The 15,115-nt window shown below is 37.1% G+C and overlaps 1 protein-coding gene across 3 annotated transcripts in view; it reads left to right on the forward strand.

The window, feature by feature from the left end:
* The window catches only part of LOC144477047 (uncharacterized), a 32,537-nt gene that overhangs the window by 15,611 nt on the left and 1,811 nt on the right, over positions 1 to 15,115 (forward strand). The window contains exons 1-7 of one of the 3 annotated variants that reach the window (XM_078194486.1): positions 217 to 334; positions 2,747 to 4,353; positions 8,341 to 8,897; positions 12,003 to 12,118; positions 12,555 to 12,692; positions 13,555 to 13,756; positions 14,103 to 14,327. In XM_078194486.1, the coding sequence (XP_078050612.1) occupies positions 287 to 334; positions 2,747 to 4,353; positions 8,341 to 8,897; positions 12,003 to 12,118; positions 12,555 to 12,692; positions 13,555 to 13,756; positions 14,103 to 14,327 (2,893 nt within the window). In that variant the 5' untranslated portion in view covers positions 217 to 286. Of the gene's footprint in view, positions 1 to 216; positions 335 to 2,746; positions 4,354 to 8,340; positions 8,898 to 12,002; positions 12,119 to 12,554; positions 12,693 to 13,554; positions 13,757 to 14,102; positions 14,328 to 15,115 lie in introns of those variants that run through there. The other 2 variants (XM_078194468.1, XM_078194477.1) reach the window with 2 other exon arrangements.

Here is a 15,115-nt window from a genome sequence, read left to right on the forward strand (position 1 = left end):
AGAAGAGTTGATACATCTTTTGTCTTCTAAGACATCATGCAACTTTTCGTGTGCACTTTTTACACGTTGAGCATGTCTAGACATAGTACATAAACGAACGTCCATAAATGTATGCGTCAAAACCTAATTGTTTATAAAATAACATTCGTCCACAAGTATTCCCTGGAATATACAGAGTTTTCTAGGTATTTTTATTGATGAGTTCACCGAGAAACCCAGAACGAAGTGCCCCCATTCTTTTCGCTTCCCTCTCGTTCTGTTACCCTTCACATTTTCCTCGGCTACAATGAATCCAAGGATTATCGACTGGAGGAGAGTAACAGGTATCGGCACGGTACGGCTTCGCCAATTTACGATACCTTGGTCATAATTGGTGGCCAAGGATAGTACGGAATCATTCGCTAAATGGAAAGTTGGGATCCTGTGCCCTCTTTGATTTTCCGCTAATGGTCTACTCAATTAACTCCAGCTGTATCGGTTTTCACTAAGTCATACATTGACAAATTATTATGTTCGTGTTCCTTATATCGCGAGAGAATTTGTAATTATAAAATTATCGTATTATTATTATGTTACCGGTTTTATTTACCCTTCTGCAAATGAAATTCACTTATTCGTAATTACTTGTATTAATATTAATTAGGATTAAATTAAAGAAATGAATGCTACTTATTTGTATTATTACATATATTTACGTATGTAAAGTCATATTAAATTAATGAAACGGAATAAAGTTTGTATAGATGACATGATTTTATTTGCAGAAATATTAATATGTTCTATAAAAAGATTCGCTTCCAATGCCGCAATGCGAGTATAATTTATAAAAGAATTAATTGTGAAAGTAAGATTTAAATCTGATCTACAAAAGGTTTAATTTCTAGAACGAAATCTGTACAATCTAAATATGTGCGTTTAATCGTTGAATCACCCCATAGGCAAGCGCTTACATATTGAACTTGATCCCACCACTTTCGTTGGCAATAGCTAAAGGCATTCGCCGAACAGCAGATTGCGGAAATCAACGATAGCCGATCTACGGACGCGAGATACTTCTTATGAACGTTGTGGATCGTTAAAACGAAAGAGATAGCAAGCCGCGCCTTGAATAAATGGACAACTTTTCACATCAGCTGTGGGAAACCAGTGGCCAACGATCGGCAGACTGGCCTCTCGCGGGCTTAATTACGTCAGGGAATGCGATAGGTGCAAGTGCTGCCAGGTTAAAAGTTACATTTCCCGCAGCGACTTGGTTCCGCGAATTTTCGTTGCTCATCGCTAGGAATTATTTAACCGCGTTATACAGATTTTCCGGACCAAATTCCATCTTTTGGCAAATTATATGAATATAATTTAGAAAGGGTGAACCCTTTCTTAAAAGCAAATTGATTCTTTACTAAGCCAAATCCTATTTCTTTGAAATTCTTTCACCCTTTTGTAAATGGAAAAAAGTATACATTTATAAAATTAAAATACCTTACATGAAAAATAAAATTCTAAACATCTATCTATAAGTGAAAATATCATTCATCGATAACTGTGAAAAATTTATATTTTAAATCATCATTACTAAAGAATTAATCTTCAATTAATTAAAGCTTGTTAAGTACCATGCAGAAGAACTTATCCTTATCAGAATATTATCATGTGTACAATAAACGTAACTATTTATAATGACTTCGAAATTTAAGGAATGAAACGGTTTCGATGATACTGTAACGAAATAACTATAAAAAAGTAGATTAAACGCGGGTGATAAGTGAAACAATCAGCAATGGTAGATTAGATAATTATTGTAGGAAAAATTGGACGAGTCGTTCGCGACCATGAGTTAATGATTAACTTTGCTTGAGAGAGAAAAACAGTCCGAAGCAATTAAGATCATCGTAATTAACCGAGGCATTGTTCTTGCCCCCACCTTCCCAATCCGTAGTCTACCGAGGCTGTGAGACAATCTCTTCGGATTCGAGAAAGTCTAACTGCTCGTGGTTTTCATTTCACAGCGTCTTCGAATAATAATTCGTTCGACGACCTCGAATTTCAATTAAAACTTGGTAACGCAAGTTCCAGTAGATGCCTTTTCCTTGTTGGTGCTCTTTTCGTTCAGTAAAGGTCTGCTGGAACTGTGTAAAAGTAAAAATTCATTTATATTTCGGGAACGTAATTACTCAAAAGCATTAATATATCGATATTTTACAGAATTTCATAGCTTAACATTTATTCTCTTTTCTGAAAACTACGTTTTTTTTTACGATGGTCCACACACTGAAATTACGTCCAAGTAATTAACATTAATGTTTCAAGTTTCCGCATTTTTTATGAAGGTTTTGTGACTGTGTACGAATTAACTGTAGACAGTGCATTGAATGCAAAATCATTTATTGCATTCCTATAATAGACTTTTTCTACAATACTCAAACAAATATTTTGTCCTATATATTTTATCAACACCATTAAGTACCTCAGATTAAACTTTATAATCTACAGACTAATTGGTTAGCTTGTAAATAATATATTCTTAGAAAAATAATATCTAGACTGCGGATTTAATACAGTTATGACAAAAATGAATATAAAAAGTACAAGAACTAGAGAGTATCGATACATCCCTTTCGCTCAAATAAAATTCTTAAAGAGATATATTCCTAATTCGCTCTCGTGTTTTACGACAATTGCAGATCATTTTTATATTGCACAAAAATTCGCAGTCTTAAAACAACGCTGAATGAATGTGTTGAAATTTCAGAGTCGGCCATCGCTCGACCCACGGCCGCGTCTCTCAGCGTCGCAGCAGGCTCAGATCCTCAGCGACGTGCAACAACATCAGCAACGCTACCGGCGCCCTCAACAGGAAGCCCCCGCTACATACACCGCTCTCTCCAAATACAAAGTGGACCGCGCGAAGCAGCAGCAAATCCAACAGCTGCTCCAGCAACAGCAACAGGTGCAGCAGTTGATACAGCAACAACAGCTGAAGATAACGCAGCAGCTGAACAACGCTAACTATCTCGGAAACTCGCAGTCGCAGTTTCCGTCGCAATCGTCCAAACAATTCCAGCAACAATTTAGCAGTCAGTTCCCAGAGAGCAACAAGCAATTCCAGAATCTCCAGCAAGACCTATCCCAGCCGTTGTTCAGTGACCAACAAACGGTTCAACTGCAGGATTATCTGCAGAAGCAACGGGAACTGGAGCTGCTGCAGAAACAGAGGCAGCAGCTGTTGCTGGAACAACAGGAACTAAGAAAGCAACAAGAGCTTCTGAGAATCCAACAGCTTCAGAAGCTGACATCGACGACTCCGGCGCCAGCGCCTCTGACATCCCCTAGCACGATCTCCATCAGCACCACCGCGTCTCCAGTTCTGGTGTCCTTGCCAACCGCGAGAAAGATCACGCCGTCGGAGACAGAACTGTTTCTCAAAGCTATCGCGACGCATCAGAAGAAGTTTTCCACGACAACGCCGATCCCAACTTCTCTGATAACTACCACCAAAGCTCCGTTCGTCACGACCGTCGCCCCTAGGACCCAATCGACGAAAGTGTCGTTCTCCAATATCCCGGATAACCTCTTGAGTCTGATTCAAGAGCAAGAGAGCCGGCTGATTCAACAAGGGAAGCCCAAGCCTCAGATCAAGGTTATCTATCAGACCGAGAAACCGGCGACAGAGAAACCCGCGAACACGAAGAGTAGATCTTATTTGGGCACAGAGAGAGAAGGTCTGCTAAAGCAGCTGAAGCTGGGACTAGCTCAATCCGTGGACGACGACGCGAGAAACGTCAGCACGAGAGACATCGTGCTTCCGAACGGGAAGAAGATTCAGTTGATCGATGCGCCTTCCGGCTTGTCGACAGCCGTTTCCTCGCAAGGTACTACTGTAGCGTCGACTTTGGCTACTTCGACTACCACCATCAAACCTCCGAAAGCAATTCTCGAGGAGCTGACGAAGGGTGTGCTGCCTCCCGGCGCTGATTTCGAAGTGATCAGGCAGAAGAGCGACGGAAAATTGGAGGAGATCGGAAAGGCTCCGATTCAGAGTCTGCCAGCTAAGAAGGTCACCTTTGTGGTTTTGGAGGAACAACCGGATGGTAGCTACAAGGTCCAGGGCGTGAAAGGGAACGCCGAGAAGGAGGGAAGCGACGTCGACTCGATCGTGGAGAGGATAAAGAAAGGGGAATTGAAGTTGCCACCGAGCTCCGTGAATCCAGTCACGCCTAGCCAAAATCTTAGATCGACGCTCGATGATCTGCCGCCGACCAGGCAAACCACCGTCACGCATTACGGCAGCACCGGCTCCACAACTTTTCGACCAACCACTGCCAGATCAACGTCCGTTTCGTCGAGATACACGGAGAGGTAATAGTCCTTATCGTTTCTTTTTTTATTTGGCACGTGAAACCAGCAACCTAAAATAACAGTTAATCGACAAAGGATATAGTCTGTTTTTATTCGTTTTAAATGCGGTGCACCAAATTGGACAATCTGTGAAGGCTGGAATGTTTACTTAGATTTGATAAGTAATTTTTACGCTATTTATAATTTCCGGGCTCAAGAAATAAATGACGTGGTAAGAATATCGAGATCCAATCATTTACACTTTTCTCTTTATAGTACTAACTACAGTGCCAAGGTCTTTATACCACCACAATTTTAAAATCATATTTGTACAAGCGACCAGTTTCTCGTACAACTTTACAATTTTTATTTTTGTTGAACGCAGATTAAGTGGAGGTGACACACGGAAGACACGGTCGCTATGTAATGCAAACTTTATTTAATATGTAAGATAAAAGTGGATATATTTTATACAGAAGAAAACGTGTTATGTAGCGCGACGCGAAGACAAAAGACAAGGTGGTAGACGGCCTCGTTGCGCATGCTCCCTAGAGAACGAGGCGCGAGGCGAGCCGTAGATGTCGGGGCATCCAGGAAGCGCATCAGGGCGCTCATATACGAATGGGGCCTGTCTCAATAATTTTATTAAATGAAATCCTAAAAAAGTTGTTCAACATGTTTCTGTCATAAATTGAAGATAATACGAAAAAGTGACTTTCGGACTCCCGTTGAAATATTGTCTGCCGAGTACGGAATCGTTAAAAGGATTCTTAAAATTGACTGGACAGTATTACTAACCCCTTTAGTGAGAGGGGGGAGGGTAAGACTGGGTTACTCATTCGTATACTCTGTTTCTGAATTTTGATATCCTACAGATGTAGACAAATAATACGAGCCAGTATCGGTTTCCCGTATTTTCTATGGGTCGGTCGGCCGGCCGAGGGTTAGAGAAAGTTAAACATTTCTAACTGCTTGTTTCCCGTTTCTAATAATTGGCGTAGTAAATTTTTATTTGGAACGAAGATCCGCGATCTAACATTATCCGCCGAGAGCGATAACTGCAGTTAATTAAAATGGATCGTGATTTTAAAATCGCTCTAATAATAAAGAGATCTCCCCTCGATTACTTGGCTGTGTGTTGCATTAATTGTGTGTTACGTAAGAGACGATTTAAAAATCACTTAACATTGTTTAAAATTCACAGAATAAGTTCTGTATAATAACTAGTCTGCGGATCTCCATCACAAATTAATATAATAAATATATAATAAAAATTATTATATAATAATAATGCTCTGAGATTTTTATATTATATATTGATTTTATACCTTGACTAAAAATATTAGTATACTTTGTTTTCGTATTTCGTAATTGAACAGTCCGAGAGTTTATCAGATACGGAAAGGAATATTCCTCGTTAATAAAATCAAGAGTTTTCTTGTAAGAAGTAGAAAGTGATCAGTAGTTTTACTAGTAATCTATCTAACATTGTCTAGTATGATAAGAATAGTTACAATAGTATCACTTTTCGACAAACTTATATAACTCGGTCTTCGTGTAACCTTTACACACAGTCTTCCGCCTTCGGACGAATCACGTATGCATCGCTTCCCTAAGTTCGACGGATCCGTAGTGCATTATTATTGTCGGAAAAGGAATTCCACTGCAAATAGTGCTCGTTACAGTAAGATGCCTCTCGATAAGCTCTAAAGTCTGCTATTTGGAGCGAATGCTGAAGAGTGCTGTCGAAACGTATTGCAACATTGCACGACAATGTCCGTTCCGCATAGTATTGCTCATACCATTGGAATTTTGCAGGTACTCGGAGCAACTATTCAAAAAAGTCTGACTAAGCTCAAGAAATTACGTTTAAATGCAAAAATTAGTACAATCATAAAAATCACAGAATGACTTGTCCAGCAAATGAACACATACTAAGCTCATCCCTTAACACGACACTAACATTTTTGATAATTATAGCTTTTTTTTTTAAAACTAACTGCAAGATTTTGTGACAAATACGGCAAACTGTTATTTTCATGCAAACAAACGTGTGTAGAAGTATAGTAACCTATGTATAGAACAGGTTATTTAACTAATGTAAAAAGAAATGATAAGATAATCCATTGTTTTCATACAATAGTTTTCGAAGCGATGAAGTTACTCGCATAAAACGGAAATAAAAATTACGTTAAAGTTATTATTTCATTTAACAAGTAACCTCTGTTCTAACTTGTATATTTGAGTAATGCAATATTATTACACAAGTTGTATCAAGATAAATATCGCTGTGTCTAAGCGATTAAAATTTTGCTAAAGCAACTATTTTCCGATTACATGAAAATACATTACAGACTGTAACACGTACCGTGACAATATTTATTCGCACCGACAAGTGGGTATTTCCTGTCGTGCTGCGTTTTCGAAGAACACATAGAGAATCTCAGGCTTTCACTGACACCGCCAATACAGAAATTAAATAGAGAACAATTCGCTGCGAGAACATATGTTTTCCACTGGAGAGTTTCCTCTCTAAACAACCGTTCCTTCTCTTGTGCCACCGAGAATAACGTACCCCATACAATAGAAATATAACCAACTTTCAAGTGGTTAACACGTTAGCCACGCAAACCACAAATTATACTTCTTACATTCATTAAATCGCGTAGAGATGCGTTTCCATAAAGTATTTCGCAATATCATCTTATCGCGAACCTTGGTTATCGGAAATTACATGGAATGCATACATTAAACATAATTAAACTAAGTAAATAAACGTAGTTAAACTTGAGAGTTCTTCTTTGAGTTGTTCAAAAGCGTGAAGGTACATTGTAAATCAATAATAGGTTAATTATTGCTTCTTTTCATGATATTAAAATATCATTATCAATATTAAATATATAAATAGTATTAATTATATTAAATATATTAATATTATTCTTAATATTAAATATATTAATATTACCATTAAGTGCATAAAATCCGTAACTTGTTATAATCTAATAATTACAGTGTAACAGTCTAATAACTTGTTACATTCGGTTCAATGTTAACCTCTGGACTATTTTTAGAGGATTATGTTACGAGTTTATTAATCTACATACAATAATGTTTCCATTTAGCAGAAAACCAACATGAAACCGAATAAAATTAATTTTCATGACAGAATTCTTCTACCTTAAAAATTTATAATATCAACATCTTATAAAAAGTAAATGAGATCATAATACTTACAACGACAGTTCAACCATATGTTAGTCGTAAAGCTGTTTAAACTTGGTCAATGTTTCAGCTTAACCGACGTGCGAAACTCATTAGAGAGATTGTAACCATTGCATGACGTGTTTCACAGTTAAATGAATACATTTAAAGCGACACACTGGCCCCAAAAGTACAGTTCCGCAGAATTGAAGTATCTTAACATTAAAACCGAAACATTGTCGATCTTTGAACTCGTCTAACTTCGAGCAAGAAATCTTACGACATGCTACCCGTGCTTATTTTCAACAGAAAAATCTCGACTTTCACATCGTGGAAGCCTCTACTTTAACACCATCTCGAACGAAATAACTTGTTAATGTTGGACCAAATGACTTGAATTTCTTTTCGAGACGTTAGACTGACTAGGTCAGTAGATAAAATTTGCATAAATTTGCATAAATTGTAATTGTATGGAACGATAAGGATCATAAAAACTGATGCGTCTATGATTGTGTTATTTAAGCTCGTAATGGAACTTCAAACAATTCGTTTTGTAGGTCTCTCGGTAATTTATATAAATGTCCAATTGAAATTTATGAAAAATTCTTTTTCACCGATTCGCTAATAAATTAACGCGCTATAAGAAATCCAAATCATTTGTTAAAGCTAAAAATGAACGTTCTTTTCAGAGATAATTTTTGGCACCTTGCGATTCCTGCGCGACTTAATAACCCATTAACGAAACCACGTCGTGTACGTACAGAATGCACGCAAAGAATAAGCCAACAAAAGCTAAATTGTTTACAGCAGATCGACGGAATACTTCCCGCAAGTGACAATTTCCCCGAACTCGGTGTCCACGACCGACAAGTACCTGTCGTCGGCGTCGAGCGTCACCGGCCACGTGTTCAACTCTCTCAGCCCGGTGACAACCCCGAGATCGTCAACGGCGGACCAAGAGGGCCGCGTGACAGCGAAACATCCGACCGTGACAAGGAGCCACTTCATCCCAACCATGGCTCCGGTCAATGAGATCATTACAACAACACCGACCGCGGCGCAGACGACTTTCCCGCATCATTCGACCAATTCTTACATTCACTTCACCGTTAGGCCATCCAGTGAAACCTCTCCGACGACGAGGCCGATTTCTACTACCGGTAGACCGGCGACCACCTTACATAATGAAAATATCATTTACCAAGAGGGCTTCGAAAGGTCCACGCCGTCCACCCCGACGGAATTCCCGTCCACGCCGAGCCAGTCCCAGGAAAGTCTGACCATGCTGCTGAAGCGGGAAGGGTTGTTCGCGATGACTAAATATCTGAGGCAGTCAGGACTCGACACCGTGTTGAACGAAACAGGTGGGTGCGCGATAAAATTCTGTTACCAGGTGTCAGGGGTACAATCAATGTCTATGACCCGTGAGGTTTTGTTAAAGGCGTAATAGAACTCGTAAGTCTGAGCAGAAAGTATCCTTTTTGTGACATATGAGGAGAAAGAGTTATAATCTCCCGCAATATTAACCTAACTATCCTTCAGTGTAGTCTTCCTGGGATACCATGACTTTCTTCCAGTGAATTTCCAACTTGCAGACGCGTGAAAGGAGTCGTGATGCAAGGGGTTAAATTCACCCTGTAAATATTAGGGCTGAAACCCGAGTACTATGAACGGTACTATAAAATCAGAACACACAGCGGTGACGCATACACGTAGAAAACAGTCCAAGATAGATCCGTGCTTCAAACATTTCACACACTATCAAATGGTGTTCGTGTCTCGCTCGTGCGCATACCGTAGAATCACTTTTAATACTTCCCACTCCTAGTGTCGACGTAATTAGAGTGAGCCTCTGAAGACAATAGAAATTGGCGTGCTTCTGACTACAAACACGCTGCTGAAACCGGGAACCCATATTTGAAGATACAGCATAATAGACTTCCGTTATCGTAATCCGTTTTCGAGAATGGATACAGCCAACGTAAACGTGCTACCATGCAACGGAAAGTGTTCAGAAACTCGACTGGATTCTAAAATAGTTTCCTTCGTAAATGTAACTTCGTTTTATGATTCTTATTGTTGCTGGTTAATTAGTTATGCTTTAAAGCGAACAGCGTTAAAGATTATTTATTAATAATCTTATCGGTATTTTGAAAAGCATCTGTTTTCATTGCTAAATTACTTTTGCGTCTGCGAAGAAATATAAACCATTGATTTTCTAATTATTCTTTTACGCGATAACACATTATAATAAAATTAGAAAATGTTTAAAAATATGTCATGAGACAATACTGGTGTTGAACAATTTTAGTCTAGGAATTTTACAAATTCTTTATACTTTAAATTAATAATAAGAAAGTATTAATGGTAAATGAAATATTACATAAGATTCCACCGTCATAAATAAATTAAATAAACTGTCATAAAATAAACAGAAGAAATCTAAAGTTTCGAACAACTAAGAGATATTAATATATAGTTAATATAAAATTAATATAAAAACTAATGGTAAATAACAGCTGTTCGCAAAATTGACAAGCTAAAATTCTATAAAAATGAAAAGATTAAAGTTCTGTCACGTTTGATGAAACCACTAATAAGCGTTTTATAAATTCGAATCTAGTATACGTTTGGTTAGAAAAAAAAGGGGTACATTGTAGGATACGCTTATGGCGGCTAAATTTTATTCTTCACACGACTGCCAGTTACTTCCCACCAGCTGGTTTTTATTCATGCAACATTCATTCGAAAAATGTTCTCACGGATAACCGAGGATTTCGACACGATTGCCTCTTCGCAGGAACAATGATGGCCTTTTCTCGTTATCCGACACTTTTGCGTTACAAAAGCCAGGTAATTACGTCTGGCAATTATCGACTGTTACCTTAGCTGATCCATATAATCCATCGATTATGTCCTGTGCAATTTATAAGTCCATCTAATGGTTCCGGCGTTGCGTATCATTGGCAGGTCTACTGGCGTTTAATTGGAGCCTATTGAGCAGTCAGTCACAATAAGAACAATAGGATGGGACTACATTGATGTTCGACATTGCAATGAATCCTTTTATTGGCTGTTCACCTTGTTCCAATAAAAACATTGGTCGTACAATCCAGTAGACTTACATTCAGTTGTAACATTTAATGTTCGCGATTACATTTTAAGAAAGTTTTCATTTTTCTTTTCAATTCTCTTGCAAACTAATCAACTATTATTAATTATTGCCAAATTGTTTTTACGAAGCCAGCTTGCACAAAACACATGAGTAATTAGACTGCGGATCTTTGTGCACTTGTTACAGTTAGACGTTTGTAATACGTAAATAAATATCAATGAATATTGTTCGCGTTAATTGTATAATGCAGAAAGTCATTTATTTCGTGTCGTAATAATTTTAGTGGATTGAAAATATTACTAATGTTTTCTAATACTTCGAGTCTTGCCACCGATTAATTAAGTCTTCTCGTAAGTGCAACATATCCACATAGTCCATTAGCTAAAGTAAAATCAAACTCTTCCCTCGTTTAAGAGTACAATAACCGTAACGATTTCTCTTTACGTCCGTTGATCCGTGACCAGACACTAATTACTTTAATGATTAACCCTTGGAATACCGACGATCCAATACAGAAGACGATGCGGATACATATTGTGTACTTTCGCTTATGCAATTACTAAGATCCCGTACGATGCAGTTGAAAACTTGCTTAGCGAAACAATATTATAAAATGTTCCTCTTTTCGCAGCGTAATTAAAAAGAGGATAATAATTCGACAAGTCGTAATTATACAGTCAAGCCTTTTCTACGCGGATCTTTATTCTTTTTATTTACTTTTATATCATCTGCACATGATTAATTACGTTTCCAAACATTGTTAAACGTTTTTTACTGAAAAATAATACCTTAAACGAATAATGGCAAGCTATTTATAATATTTCAAAAATATAATACAAAACCTTGATTTGTCCCAAAAAAAAACACAGATAGTTTTCAAAATAATATTTGATTTATATTCTTTTATTGGCCACGATGGCGACTATATCGTGGTTAACCCTTTGCACTCGAAGCCATTTCAATTGCAAATCTGTAATAATTTTTCTGGCTTCTAGTATTTCCATTTCATATAATTTATTCTACGCATATTAAATCTTGCGACTCGTGTAATAGTTACTCTTTCAATAATTTTTAAATCTAAGCTTCGACGGTATCTATAAAAATAATTTTGTATCTATAAAAATAATTTTTGAATGTACTGCAAGAGTTTTAATGGCAACGCAGAGTCGCCACTCGAGTGCAAAGGGTTAATATTAGTTTAATCAACAGAACCTCCCTGATAACTATCACTCGACAGACCTCAAGTTGTAATCGTAATTTTAAAGAATTTATAACCTCTTATTTACACGGCTCCCATATTCTAGCATTATAAAATGCATAAACGCTAATGCTATCATGACTTATCGTATTGCAGGACCGTACACGATATTCGTGCCGACAGACAAAGCCTTTAGGACGCTATTGGTACAACTCGGCGGCCCAGAAAAAGCAGAACAGAAGTTCCGGGATAATCCACGACTTCTGAGTGGCGTACGTTCAAAGAATCTTTTTATATTATTTTTACATTCTATTTCTTACATTATACTTCATACGCAGTGGAATCTCGATTATACAGGCCAAGCAAAGTGACGCGAATGATCGGTTAATGAAACATAAGTCGATAAGATTTTACGTGCAGCACCAACCCAAACGGTTGATGGAACAATTACCTATTGTCATTCACAATGCTAGATATTTTTTATATTGGTTTGTACAATAAATCGTATTGCATACGAGTTATCTTAGATTCAGTCGATTATATGTGAAACGTGTTTGCAGAGCATAGAATTTTAATAGTGGAGGACGGAATAATCAAGATCTTACTGCAATATTGTCTATAGTTTTTATAGATTAAAAATAACGTCTACAAACTCTGTAATCAATTGAAGATCGTGGAAAATAATGTTTAACTACGTTTTCACTGCAGCTCCTTCTGCATCACGTGATACCAGGAGGTTTTAGGATCGACACCTTGCAAGACGAGATGACCGGCGTCAGTTTAGCTGGGACACAGCTCAGGGTAAACGAATACGCGATGCACGATCACGAATGGAACGACGTAAAGGTACGTCGATTAACATTTTAATTAATAGTTTCATATTAGAATCGAACAAACCAGCAGTAAACAGAAAAAGTAGCGAAATATCGAAATTTTTGTCCTTTGCTAGAACTTTTTACACATTTTTTCAAATAGTTTCTATTATGTTAAATATCATTTCAAAGTTGTGTTGTTTCGACGGAATTGTTGCATGTGTATCTCGATACGAATCGAATGACTCACCATCGATATTGCATATTGGTCCGCCATCTATCTATCGATATACCATTTCTTGTTGATCCAATTCGTTGACCTTCTGCATAGAATGCGCTGGAAACATTCCGTTCACTCGTAAATAATGCATGATCGAACTTTTTAAGGAAAGGATCGTTTGTTCTACTAACGCATCCAATATAGAGACGTATCGAATTTTTTGCTCCCAATATGATTTTCTGCGTAGTACACGTATTAACTATGTTTACGGATCTGTCGCAATTACCCGATCAGAATTTTGTAATTCGCTCTTGATAATAATATATTGTAAAGATAAATATATTATTTTGATCTTTATGCATCTACTTTCAGTGCTCTATGAACCCAGCATTAATGAATCATTATAAACTGCTGGAAATGATCAACAACGTAAACAGAAAAATAAGTTGTTTATGAATGAATAGAATACTTTTGAAATCAAGTATAATTTCAAAGACGATGTACTAATTATTATTTACGCTTTAAATAAAATATGAAATGTGGAAATATTCTGGAAATATTCCACATGGATAATAAATAGTTGAATAGGATTAATAAGGTCATAGTAATAGTCTATTGAAATAAGCGATTTTGACATTACTATTTGTTATAATTCTATCTGTATTTGTCCAAGCAGTTGACGACTATAAACGGAGCAAAAGTGGCGCCAAACAAACGCGACATCGAGATTCCTCAAGGGATCGCTCACGCTGTGGACAGGGTGATGTTTCCACTTCCGGTCGGTGATTTGGTGCAGACGTTGCAAGCTGATCGCGAAAGAAGGTTTACCACCTTCTTGAAATTGCTTTACATTTCTGGGCTTCAAGATACTCTGTCAGGTAAAACACGGAAAGTTAATCGAATTGATCTAATTTTACCTATTACAATTGCATCGTCACATTTGAGATTTCATTTCACGAAAAGAATTGTAGTAACTTTTCAAAACTGTATTAAACGATTCAGAACTGATTTTATAAGCGATATAAAAATTAAAAAATCGATATAGTCTTATTAATGCGATACTGCGATATCTTGTCTTCCAATCCTTTATCTCTAACAGAGTCGCCAAACTAGTATAAGAATAATTATAAAATGATTTTGTTTCGTTAATATTAATAGGTTGAGCAAGTAGACAATTAAATGTAGTAAATAAGACAAATCTTTCTAACGAGGATATTTCTCCAGGGCCGAAGACGTTTACAATCTTCGCTCCGACGGACTCCGCTTTCGAGACAGCAACATCGAAGGACGGAGGTCCGATATGGACGGAAGAAGATGGACCGGAAGCGGCGAAAACGATTATTACGAAACACATTTTACCATCTACCTTGTACACAGCGGGGATGAGGTATTATTTGCAGAAAGATACTCTCCGTCCTCAATCGCCAGTTCATATTCACAAAAATGGAGGTAAGCTCAATTATTTATTCACGACGATACGTGGACATTAATTGCAATATAATAATGTACAGAGTGTGGGTAAATTATTATACTCAAAAGTGCTGTTAGTTGACTTAACGATATTAAATGATGTAATTAGTTCAAATATTGGTTGGATAGAAGATCTGGCAACATTGAAGTAATATCTCCGGTTGCAAAGAAGAAAGTCGGATGCCACGTGTTTTCACTTCTGAGATATTGTCTTATCAATAATTCTTCATATTATATGTTATAGTATCTTCTTTTTTTATCTACTACGAAGAATTTATAACAAAAATTAATTTCATGTTTAAAGTCAAATTCAAAGCTGCATAAAGTATATTATAAATATTTATATTGTATATATTTGTACTTATATATTATATGCATGCATTTTGCTTAGAAAAAAAGTTCATTAACTATTCGCATATGTATAGTTCGACGTAAGAACTACAAAATATGTATCGAAGAATTATTTTAGTTACCTTGATAAGATTGCGCGTGATGAACGTTTCGCGTTCGGTATGATCTTCTTTATGTTATACGATGGTAATCTAAACCAGTGACACAAGGTAAATCAAACTGGTATTGATTCGTTACATTTTCTAATTGTATCAGTTCAAACGAATATACATGACACAATTATAAAAAGTTTCCTTTTCGTAAGAACTACCAATTAACACGCGTGTCTTGAAAAGCCGGCGTCCTAATGACCCATTTGCTCGTGAAGCAGTGATAATTAACGCTCCCTTTCATGCTACGGCACGTGAAATCGCGCA

This window comes from Augochlora pura, chromosome 2 (assembly GCF_028453695.1).
Source record: "Augochlora pura isolate Apur16 chromosome 2, APUR_v2.2.1, whole genome shotgun sequence".
NCBI classification, from domain to species: domain Eukaryota; kingdom Metazoa; phylum Arthropoda; class Insecta; order Hymenoptera; family Halictidae; genus Augochlora; species Augochlora pura.